Source organism: Microcaecilia unicolor, chromosome 13 (genome assembly GCF_901765095.1).
Source record: "Microcaecilia unicolor chromosome 13, aMicUni1.1, whole genome shotgun sequence".
Taxonomy (NCBI): Eukaryota; Metazoa; Chordata; class Amphibia; order Gymnophiona; family Siphonopidae; genus Microcaecilia; species Microcaecilia unicolor.
This window is the reverse complement of record NC_044043.1, coordinates 25635715-25648186: the sequence shown is the minus strand read 5'-3', so window position 1 is coordinate 25648186 and position 12472 is coordinate 25635715. Positions and strand designations below refer to the sequence as shown.

At 44.9% G+C, this 12472-nt stretch overlaps 1 protein-coding gene across 4 annotated transcripts in view; it reads right to left on the bottom strand.

Annotated features, from left to right (window-relative positions):
* SGSM2 (small G protein signaling modulator 2) overlaps positions 1-12472 on the bottom strand; it is a 551979-nt gene that overhangs the window by 116328 nt on the left and 423179 nt on the right. For all 4 annotated transcript variants that reach the window (XM_030185728.1, XM_030185727.1, XM_030185730.1 and 1 more), the window contains 2 exons: positions 9936-10118; positions 8200-8619 (listed from right to left, as the gene is read on the bottom strand). In XM_030185728.1, coding sequence (XP_030041588.1) covers positions 8200-8619; positions 9936-10118 — 603 coding nt within the window. The remainder of the gene's footprint in view (positions 1-8199; positions 8620-9935; positions 10119-12472) is intronic.

Below are 12472 nucleotides of genomic sequence, written 5' to 3'. Positions count from 1 at the left end.
CACACAATATTCGAGGTGCAGTCGCACCATGGAGCGATATAACAGCATTATAACATCCTTGTGTTTGTTTTCCATCCCTTTCCTAATAATACCCAACATTCTGTGTGCTTTCTTAGCCGCTGCAGCACACTGAGCAGAAGTTTTTAACGTCTTATCAACGATGACTCCCAGATCCCTTTCTAGGTCTGTGACTCCTAACATGGAACCTTGCATGACATAGCTGTAATTCGGGTTCCTCTTACCCACATGCATTTTTTATTTTTATTTATTTATTTGTAGCATTTGTATCCCACATTTTCCCACCTATTTGCAGGCTCAATGTGGCTTACATTTGCCGTAATGGCGATTGCCATTTCCGGTCTACATAGTTGCACATGGTTTTACATTCAGTGCGTACATACATGGTATAAGAATACACTGTGATCTTGCGTAGGTGTCAACATTATGTTGTTGCTCAGGTATTGACATTAGGGTAAAAGTGACAGTGTTTGGCAGTGAGGTTAGTCAGCATTGTGGACGGTTGTTTGTGGTATGCTTTCTTGAATAAATCAGTTTTCACTTTGCACTTGTCAACATTAAACTTCATCTGCCACTTGGACGCCCAATCCCCCAGTCTCACGAGCTCCTCCTGCAATCTTTCACATTCCTCCTGCGACTTGACGACCCTGAATAATTTTGTGTCATCTGCGAATTTAATTACCTCACTAGTTACTCCCATCTCTATATTTATAAATATGTTAAAAAGCAGCGGTCCCAGCACAGACCCCTGAGGGACCCCACTAACTACTACTACTTAACATTTCTAAAGCGCTACCAGGGTTATGCAGCGCTGTACAATTTAAACGAGGAAGGACAGTCCCTGCTCAAAAGAGCTTACAATCTAAAACACAAGTATGCAATCAATCAAATGCGGCAGTGAAGGTAAGTGGTTATGTGCCGAAAGCTACAGTGAAGAGGTGGGCTTTGAGTAAGGATTTGAAGATGGGCAGGGAGGGCGCATGGCGTATGGGCTCGGGAAGTTTATTCCAAGCATAGGGTGAGGCGAGGCAGAAGGGGCGGAGTCTGGAGTTGGCGGTGGCGGAAAAGGGTACTGATAGGAGGGATTTATCCTGTGAGCGGAGGTTACGGGTAGGAACGTACGGGAAAATGAGGGTAGAGAGGTAATGAGGGGCTGCAGAACGAGTGCATTTGTAGGTTAATAGGAGAAGCTTGAACTGTATATAGTATCTGATCGGGAGCCAGTGAAGTGATTTGAGGAGAGGGGTGATGTGAGTATATCGGTTCGTGTGGAAGATAAGATGCGTGGCAGAATTCTGGACGGATTGAAGGGGGGATAGCTGGTTAAGTGGGAGGCCGGTGAGTAGTAGGTTGCAATAGTCAAGGCGAGAGGTAACGAGGTACCCTTCTCCATTGAGAATACTGACCATTCAATCCTACTCTCTGCTTCCTATCTTTCAACCAGTTCTTAATCCATAGTAATACCCTACCTCCGATCACGTGGCTCTCCAGTTTCCTCTGGAGTCTTTCATGAGGCACTTTGTCAAACACTTTTTGAAAATCCAGATACACAATATCCACCGGCTCCCCATTGTCCACATGTTTGTTCACCCCCTCAAAAAAATGCAGTAGATTGGTTAGGCAAGACTTCCCTTCACTAAATCCGTGCTGACTTTGTCTCATCAGCCCATGTTTTTGTATTTGATCTGTAATTTTATTCTTAATAATAGTCTCTACCATTTTGCCCGGTACCGACGTCAGACTCACCAGTCTATAATTTCCTGGATCTCCTTTGGAACCTATTTAAAAAATCGGCATAACAATGGCTATCCTACAGTCTTCCGGTACCACACTTGATTTTAGGGATAAATTGCATATTACTAACAGTAGCTCCACAAGTTCATTTTTTAGTTCTATTAATACTCTGGGATTTACTACTCTTCAGTTTGTAGAACTGACCCATTACATCCTCCGAGTTTAGTGAATTTGTTTAGTTTCTCTGACTCGCCTGTTTCAAATACCCTTTCCGGCACCGGTGTCCCACCCAAATCCTCGGTAAAGACCGAAGCAAAGAATTCATTTAATTTCTCCGCTGTGGCTTTGTCTTCCCTGATCGCCCCTTTGACACCACTTTCGTCCAACGGCCTAACCGATTCTTTAGCTGGCTTCCTGCTTTTAATGTATCTAAAAACCTTTTTACTATGTATTTTCGCTTCTAACGCTAACTTTTTTCAAAGTCCTTTTTAGCCCTCCTTATCTCCGCTTTGCATTTGGCTTGGCATTCCTTATGTTTTATCTTGTTATTTTCAGTTGGTTCTCATCTCCAAGGGAAGATATGATTTCACTCGTTTCAAAGTCCACATTATGTTGAACATCCTTTTATTGATGAATTTAGCACGGTCTAAAGTGGATCTCATCATAAAAAAGCTTAATAAATCTTAAATAAATATGTATCACAGAGGGATCAATATATTTACTCTGCATTAGAGCCATGCAGTAAAGTTCGGTGCAGTTTCTGATGCAAACATTTTGCTACCCAGTGCTGTAAGCAGGGCAAAAAGACAGCAGCAACATGGGTCTGTGCACAAAAATCTGTACTGGTATTCAGACTGCATGCACACGCACCTAGGCATATTATGCACTCCTAAATACCATGATTTAGGCACAGAATAGAATTCTAGCATATGTGCCGCTGTATGCACATGCAGTTTGTGAGTGCTAATATCCATGTGTCAACAGTCATAAGTACATAAGTAATGCCACACTGGGAAAAGACCAAGGGTCCATCGAGCTCAGCATCCTGTCCACGACAGCAGCCAATCCAGGCCAAGGGCACCTGGCAAGCTTCCCAAACGTACAAACATTCTATACATGTTATTCCTGGAATTGTGGATTTTTCCCAAGTCCATTTAGTAGCGGTTTATGGACTTATCCTTTAGGAAACCGTCTAACCACTTTTTAAACTCTGCCAAGCTAACCGCCTTCACCACGTTCTCCGGCAACGAATTCCAGAGTTAAATTACGCGTTGGGTGAAGAAAAAGTTTCTCTGATTTGTTTTAAATGTACTACACTATAGTTTCATCGCATGCCCTCTAGTCCTAGTATTTTTGGAAAGCGTGAACAGACGCTTCACATCCACCCGTTCCACTCCACTCATTATTTTATATACCTCTATCATGTCTCCCCTCAGCCGTCTCTTCTCCAAGCTGAAAAGCCCTAGCCTCCTTAGTCTTTCTTCATAGGGAAATCGTCCCATCCCCGCTATCATTTTAGTCGCCCTTCGCTGCACCTTTTCCAATTCCACTATATCTTTCTTGAGATGCGGCGACCAGAATTGAACACAATACTCAAGGTGCGGTCGCACCATGGAGCGATATAATGGCATTATAACATCCTCACACCTGTTTTCTATACCTTTCCTAATACCCAACATTCTATTCACTTTCCGAGCCGCAGCAGCACACTGAGCAGAAGGTTTCAGTGTATTATCGACAACGACACCCTGATCCCTTTCTTGGTCCGTAACTCCTAACGTGGAACCTTGCATGACGTGGCTATAATTTGGGTTCTTTTTTCCCACATGCATCACCTTGCACCTGCTCACATTAAACGTCATCTGCCATTTAGCCTCCCAGTCTCGTAAGGTCCTTATGTAGTTTTTCACAATCCTCTTGCGAGTTAACGACTTTGAATAACTTTGTGTCATCAGCAAATTTAATTACCTCGCTAGTTACTCCCATCTCTAAATCATTTATAAATATATTAAAAAGCAGTGGTCCTAGCACAGACCCCTGAGGAACCCCACTAACTACCCTTCTCCATTGTGAATACTGCCCATTTAACCCCACTCTCTGTTTCCTATCCTTCAACCAGTTTTTAATCCACAATAGGACATTTCTTCCTATCCCATGACCCTCCAATTTCCTCTGTAGCCTTTCATGAGGTACCTTGTCAAACGCCTTTTGAAAGTCCAACACTTTATTCTTTGTTTGGCACACCTCCCATCAACAATTTATTTTTAACCCATGCTCTTCATGAAAGCAAGAAAAAAAAGATGTAGCTGGCAGTGAAGGAAAAATACTCATGATGACTGCAGAACGAGCTGACCTCAGAGCGGGTGTTGCATTCAGCCTTCTAGTCTTCTGCCTAGAATAGCTAATAGCTTTGCTATTATTGCACTAATGTCTATCTGAGGCCTTATGCACGAAACTCTTTTCTACATAGGGTGCACACAGAACCGTACACCAAAAGCCAAACTGTACTGTGCAGAAAGCCTAACGCACTTTGCTGCATCAGCCCCAGAGTGTGGAAGATATATGGAGGAATGTGTACATTGCTGAGATAGAACTAATGCTGCCCCGAGGGAAATTCTGAAAGGGGCCTTCAAACACTTATTTATCTACAAAGATTCCTTCTGAAAACTGCCCCATACACAGTGGTGTGCTGAAGCCGGCTCGCACCGGCTCGCAAGAGCCGCTTGTTAAATTTTGATAGCTCTTGCGAGCCAGTTGTTGTTCGGGGCGAGCCAGCTCCATTGCACGAGGTAAGCATGGCAGGAGGGCGCCATGCTTACCTCTCCTCCCATCCATGTCTAGCGATGTCCTTCGCCTCCACCCTCCCCTGCCGCTTCCATCCAGCTGCCTTCCCTGCTTGCTTCTGAGGAGTTCACGCCCTTAGTCCCGCCTTCTGACGTCGTGAACTCCTCAGAAGCAAGCAGGGAAGGCAGCTGGAGACGGGCAGCAGGGCCTTAAATAATGCGGCGCTTCGAGGGAGGTAATTGAAACTGACGGATGGGAGCGGGAGGGGAGGGTGGGGCGAAGGACATCGCTAGACATGGATGGGGGAGGGAGGCAGGGGAGAGAATTGCTGGGCATGGATGGGCAGAGGGAGGCGGGGGAGAGAATTGCTGGGCATGGATGGGTAGAGGGGGCAGGGGAGAGAAGAGAATTGCTGGGCATGGATGGGTAGAGGGGGCAGGGGAGAGAAGAGAATTGCTGGGCATGGATGGGTAGAGGAGGGCAGGGGAGAGAAGAGAATTGCTGGGCATGGATGGGTAGAGGCGGGCAGGGGAGAGAAAGTTTCAGGACATGTATGGAGGGGAGGGCAAGAGAAATTCTGGACATGGATGGAGGGGAGGGAATGGAGAGAGAAGAAATGCTGGACATGGAGGGAAGACACAGGAAGGAGATTAGATGTGGGAAAAAGAAGTGAGAAGAGAAACTGCACATGGATGGAGAAAATAGGCAGAAGCTGGATCCACTGTACAGTCAACTCTGCGGAGGACCAGAAATGAAGAAGAAAGGAGGAAAGAAAAGAAATAAATGGAAAGGAAGCCCTGGAAACGGAGTCAAGGGAACAGATAGAGAGCAGCAGAATCAGATACTGGCCAGCATGATCAGAGAAACAAAGTCACCAGACAACAAAGGTAGAAAAAATAATTTTATTTTCATTATAGTGTTTGGAATATGTCCACGTTGAGAATCAGGTGCTGAACGTTAAAAGTTTATGTTTATTTATTTACTTATTTATGGCATTTTATCCCATATTAAACATGAATTAGATTGGAACCTGGGATCATTTAATTTTTTTTTTCTTGGAGAGAGTAATGCATTGCCCCCCCCCCCCCGGCTATAGCCAGCTCTGCAATTTTTTTTGGGGGGGGGCGCAGAGGTGGATGGGGGGGGGGGCACAGTGGTGGATGGGGGGGTGCCTAGGTGGACCGGGGAGAGAGCCTGTTGTTAAAAATTTACCAGCACACCACTGCCCATACACCTCAGCTGGAAATGGAGTAACTAACCCTTGGGCACATCACTGCATCCTCCATTGCCTCAGGTACTAATGGGCATTTAATGCACATTATTGATTTATTTATTAGGATTTATTTACTGCCTTCTTGAAAGAATTCACTCAAGGCGGTGTACAGTAAGAATAGATCAAACATGAGCAATAGGCAATTACAGCAGTAAAATTAAATAATGCAAGGGGCTATACACTAACTACTGGGTCAACATTCAAATGCCATCATCACCATTTATTTTAAATGCTAGTCATGGCACTTAAATTATCTGCAGGAGTAGCACTAAACATATGTATTCAGTATTGACCGGCACTAAACCCTAGATTCCTATACAGCACGCCTAGTGTTCCCTGCAGCTACTTGTGATCTTGGGCAAGTCACTTAACCCTCTCTCTATTGTCTCAGGTACAAACTTAGATTGTGATCCCTACAGGGATAGAGAAATACCCAGTTCAATTCTGGTCGCTGCATCTCAAAAAAGATATAGCGCAGAGAAGGACGACAAAAATGATAAAGGGGATGGGATGACTTCCCTATGAGGAAAGGCTAAAGCGGCTAGGGCTCTTCAGCTTGGAGAAAAGGTGACTGAGGGGAGATATGATAGAGGTCTATAAAATAATGAGTGGTGTTGAATGGGTAGATGTGAAGCATCTGTTTACGCTTTCCAAAAATACTAGGACTAGGGGGCATGCGATGAAGCTACAATGTAGTAAATTTAAAACGAATCGGAGAAACGTTTTCTTCACTCAATGTGTAATTAAACTCTGGAATTCGCTGCCAGAGAATGTGGTATAGGCGGTTAGCTTAGCAGAGTTTAAAAAAGGTTTGGATGGCTATCTAAAGGAAAAGTCCATAGACCATTATTAAATTGGACTTGGGGAAAATCCACTATTTCTGGGATAAGCAGTATAAAATGTTTTGTACTTTTTTGGGACCTTGCCAGGTATTTGTGACCTGGATTGGCCACTGTTGGAAATAGGATGCTGGGCTTGATGGACCTTTGGTCTGTCCCAGTATGGTACAGTGTACCTGAATATAACTCGCCTTGAGCTACTACTGAAAAGGTGTGAGCAAAATCTAAATAAATAAATACACCTCCAACAGATGTCCAGATGATTTGCAATCTTAACTGCAATTTAACCCAGATTACTAACTGGCCACAGCAAAATAAAGCTAATTCTCAATCCAGATACATTGAAATACATTCTCTTTTCTAACTTGCCGAATGGAATCCTTGCACAACCCATCATTCTCAACACTACTACTGTCTCTCAAGCACAAAACACAAAAATACTAGGGGTCATTCTTGATGAAACACTTTCTAGTCACCTTCAGATTTCTAGCGTTATCACGAGCTGTTACTACAAACTTAAGACAAATTTGCTCATTTCTTGATCTCCCGGGACTAAACATTCTCACACACTCTTTCATAATAAGCAAATTAGATTACTGTAACTCACTATACTTGGGCCTGAAATCCACAGACTGCAAGTAGTACAAAACACAGCTATCAAACTTAGCACTGGTAAAAAGAAATTTGATCACTTTACTCCACTGCTAAAAGTAACTCAATGGCTTCCCCCATCCCACCACATCATTTATAAGACATTACTACTGGTCTACAAAACCCATTCATCCCGAGAACCTTTCTATCTATCGCGTTTGTTGATCCCTTATTCCAATCATCGAACCCTTAGATCCTCTTCTCAGAATCTGTTGGTCACACCATCCTTTTGGGAAATTAGGCATGAAGACACTAGGAAAGCAATCTTCTCAGTTCAAGGCCCCGAAAACTGCCACAGTCACTTCGCAATCACATGTTTTTCACATAACTCAAGACCTTCCTTTTCACAGATCCATATTCCTTATTTCTCGTTCTTTCTCCACAGAGGCTAGACTGAATTAGCAGCACAGTTATGAAGCATTCCCTTTCCCTTTTCCCCCCACCCTCCTGTCCTATTTACATTGTAGTTCTCCCTTCTTCCCTTATAGTCGTGTTTTGTCATTGTCCAAATCTACGTTATACTATTACTTGTGTACTTTTAGCATGGAAGTCGCCCAGACACCCATCTGATGGGCGGGATAGAAAGTTCTAAATAAACTTGAAACTATCAGGATAGTTTGGACAGACGTTTTGCTGACTTAGCTTTATCTGCATAGCAGCTGAATATTGCTGATTATCCATAGAGATAGGCAGAACACTCATACCCCCACACCTGCTCCGTCTCTAAGAAAATTCATGGATAGGGGCTGGACAGTGCACCTTAGTGCTTCAGAATACTGGGCTATGTGCTTAACTCAAATTAAGGTGTAAATCTTCTACAGCAGAGAAACACCCGATTGAAACTTGCCTGGAGCTTGGATTGGGAAAAACAAACAAGTCTAAAATCCAAAGCAAACCTACTGTATAAGAGGTGGGACATATGGAAAAGATGTCTTCCTCGGTTCTTAAACAGTCCATCTGACAGCACAGCTGCTCCTCTGTAAATGTGTCCTGAGTCTTAGTCCTGCTCTGAGTTTTACGAGAGAGGCCTATTGAGAGCTCTGTCCTTTCCGATTCTGTGCTGGAACCTAGCTCCACCCCATCATCAAAGCAAACACTCTGCCCCTCGTCAATGCTGGACAGCATGCAGGAGGTCACAGAGTAATTCCTGGAGGAGGGAAGGCCAGAATCTGGGGAGTCAAATTCCACAGACTGCTGCTGCTGTTCCACAGCTGCCACCACCAACGGTGGTGTCCCACCGCCTAGGACAGTCAACACTGGGTCACCTTGACCTTTCATATCTCGATCGCTGGAGTCCATTTCATCTGAAGACATAAAAACCTGCATGAAATAAATGCACAGTTATTGTCAAAGAATAAAAGGGTTATTGCAGCAAACAAGGATTCAACATAAAAATATTGCAAGGATAAAGGGTTACAGTTACTCTAAAAAAAATGCAATAACCTTTAAATGTAAAAACCTGGCAAGGGGAATACCTTCAGGGTTGTTGTTTTTTATGGCTATTCAGGCAATCTGTGATTATGGTAACATTTTATAGCTCTTGGTGGGGTGAGGGGTGTATAATGGAAAAAAAAAATCTGGTGGCTTCAATAGAAGCACTGAAAGTAGTTCTCGCACAACCCGTCTACACTTGACTCTTACATGAAAGCCCGCAGAGGAGAAAACAGCTGGCTACAATGTCATCTTCTCGGCTTGTGAGACAGTTTCTCAGGCTTTATAAATCAATTTTTGGGCTGAAGTAGGAAGTGTTTTAAAGCAGTGTTTCCCAAGTCCAGTCCTAGAGTACCTCTAGACACTCAGGATATCCACAATGAATATGCATTAACTTGATTTGCATATACTATCTCCATTATGACTAAATGTCTATTTTCTTATTCATTTCCACCATTCATGATGTATTGTAAGCCACATTGAGTCTGCAAAGAGGTGGGAAAATGTGGGATACAAATGCAATAAATAAATAAATAAATAAATAAATAAATAAATAAATAAATAAATTATATGCAAATCTCTTTTATGCATATTCATTGTGGATATCCTGAAAACCTGACTGGCAAGGGGAGAGGTGGTGGAGAGGAAAACAGTAATGGAATTCAAACACAAAGGAATCCAGTTTAGAAGGAATGGATCTACGGAATCTTAGCGGAGATTGGGTGGTGACGCCGGTAATTTGGAAGCGAAACCGGTGCTGGGTAGACTTCTATGGTCTACGCCCTGATTGTGACTGAATAGATATGGATGGGCTTGAGTGTAAATTTTAAGGGGCTTCGACGTTAGCTTCAGAACTTTTAGTACAAGAAGAGTGCTGGGCAGACTTCTACGGTCTGTGCCCTGAGAATGGAAAGGACAAATCAAACTCGGGTATAAAGTATCACATACCATGTAAAATTAATTTATCTTGTTGGGCAGAATGGATGGACTGTACAGGTCTTTATCTGTCATCATTTACTATGTTACTTGGACTTGGAAAACAGTGTTTTAAAGAATGGAGGAGCAAGTCACTTCACCCTCTATTGCCTCAGGGACAAAATAGGACAGGGAAATAACTCATGTATCTGAATCTAACTCTCTTTGACCTCCGATTTGGAAATGGCATGAAATAAATCTAAAAATCCAAATCCACTGAGGGCTCTTACATCATTGCTGATTGTGGAGTCCTGGTGGATCAGGTGCTGGACGTGGCTGTCGATGCTGCTGCCTGAGGAGAACTTGACCAAGATGGCAGAGTGTGACGCCTTCTCTCTCCGCTTCACAATGACCTCGCAGGCCTTCCACTCTGCCATCACCCTCTGATACTTGGATGCGATGACTTCATCCACCTACAGACAAGGAAAACAAAAGCTTATTTTTTCTTCCACTAGAATTTAATATGGAAATGGCAATGTTATGAAGCCATTTACCTGGACAAATTGCTATTGAAAATTGCTTACTCCTTACCCAGGTATATGCATAGGCACCGACTCCGTGGGTGCTCGAGCACCCCCAATATTTCCCCCATCGGAAGTTCGTTCCCTCCCCCCCTCCGAGTTCCAGGGTCGTCGTTCCTCCCTCCCTCCCTCTGAGTTCCAGGGTCATCATCCCTCCCTTCGAGTTCCAGGCCCCCTCCCTCCGAATTTTAAAAGTCATCTTGACTTACCTTGTCGGGGTTATGGCGGCTGGCAGCAGCGATAAAAAGCGTGCAGGCGTGGAGGAGTGGCCTAGTGGTTAGGGTGGTGGACTTTGGTCCTGGGGAACTGAGGAACTGAGTTTGATTCCCACTTCAGGCACAGGCAGCTCCTTGTGACTCTGGGCAAGTCACTTAACCCTCCACTGCCCCATGTAAGCCACATTGAGCCTGCCATGAGTGGGAAAGCGCGGGGTACAAATGTAACAAAAACAAAACAAACACTTACTTCAGTTCTCCCTTCTCTTTCTCTCAGCTCTGGTCCCGCCCTTGTGAAACAAGAAATGAGGGCGGGACCAGAGCTGAGAGAGAGAGAGAAGGGAGAACTGAAGTAAATGCCGAGCCTGCATGCTTTTTATCGCTGCTGCCGGCCGCCTTAACCCTGACATGGTAAGTCAAGATGACTTTTAAAATTCGGAGGGAGGGGGCCTGGAACTCGAAGGGAGGGAGGGAGGGACGACGACCCTGGAACTCGGAGGGGACGACGACCCTGGAACTCTGAGGGAGGGAGGGAGGGGGACCCTGTGGAACTCTGAGGGAGGGAGGAAGGGAACTGGGAAGGAGGGAGACGGGGGGGTACCCTGGAAGTCGGAGAGAGGGGGACCCTGGAACTCAGAGGGAGGGAGGGGGGCCTGGAACACGGAGGGAGGTGGAGGGGGGACGAGGGAGAGGGAGAGGGAGAGGGGGGAATGCACCACCTGTAAAAAAAAAAAATTCAGCACCCCCAATCATTTTGAAAAGTTGGCTCCAATGGGTATATGCATGGGTGGGGTTTTGGAGGGGGAGGGAAAAGGGGGAATTTACCTCGATCTTCAAGTTTCCTAGCTGCTTTGGCTCTGGCCTTGGTGGCTTACCCCATTCCACTGCCTACGAGTTTATTTAATTCAGAGGAGTGACGTTAATACATATAGACTGTAGTTTCAAATCTATATTACTGGTTACTGTATATATTATTTTCTACAGAAAACATAGGTGCAAATCTCTGTGGAAACATTTTCAGAGGAAAAAGCATGTTCCCTTTTTCAAAACTGGTGTAAAGCCCACGGATACCTGGGGCTTTTCTGCATCTGTGTGGATAGTTCTCTAAATTGCTTTCTTCTTTACTACTTCTATTGACTATTTAGGCAGATCTGTTGGGTCTCTTGTTACAACTGTCTCAATTTATCAATGCCTACCTTATACTCTTGTGTTAGACATGCTGGGGACCAGGGCACAAACTAGCACAGTAAAGGATGTCAAATAAAAAAAACAGTATGGTCCAGTAAGTCTGCCCAGTAAGGTGGCAAGAATTGTACTTGCCACTCTGTTTGTGCAGACTTTTGTTTAGGGTTGTTATCTGCTGCTCCCCTCTATATCTTTCAATCTGTCCCAGTATGGCAACACTTATGTTCTTATGATGTGTGTCCAGGGGTGACCAAAGATGTAACATAGTAACATAGTAAATGACGGCAGAAAAAGACCTGCACGGTCCATCCAGTCTGCCCAACAAGATAACTCATATGTGCTACTTTTTGTGTATACCCTACTTTGATTTGTACCTGTGCTCTTCAGGGCACAGACCGTATAAGTCTGCCCAGCACTATCCCCGCCTCCCAACCACCAGCCCCGCCTCCCACCACCGGCTCTGGCACAGACCGTATAAGTCTGCCCAGCACTATCCCCGCCTCCCAACTACCAGCCCCGCCTCCCACCACCAGCTCTAGCACAGACCGTATAAGTCTGCCCAGCACTATCCCCGCCTCCCACCACCGGCTCTGGCACAGACCGTTTAAGTCTGCCCAGCACTACCCCTGCCTCCCACCACTGGCTCTGGCACAGACCGTATAAGTCTGCCCAGCACTATCCCCGCCGCCCAACCACCAGCCCCGCCTCCCGATCTCAACTAAGCTCCTGAGGATCCATTCCTTCTGCACAGGATTCCTTTATGCTTATCCCACGCATGTTTGACTTCCGTTACCGTTTTCATTTCCACCAGCTCCTGCGGGAGGGCATTCCAAGCATCCATTACTC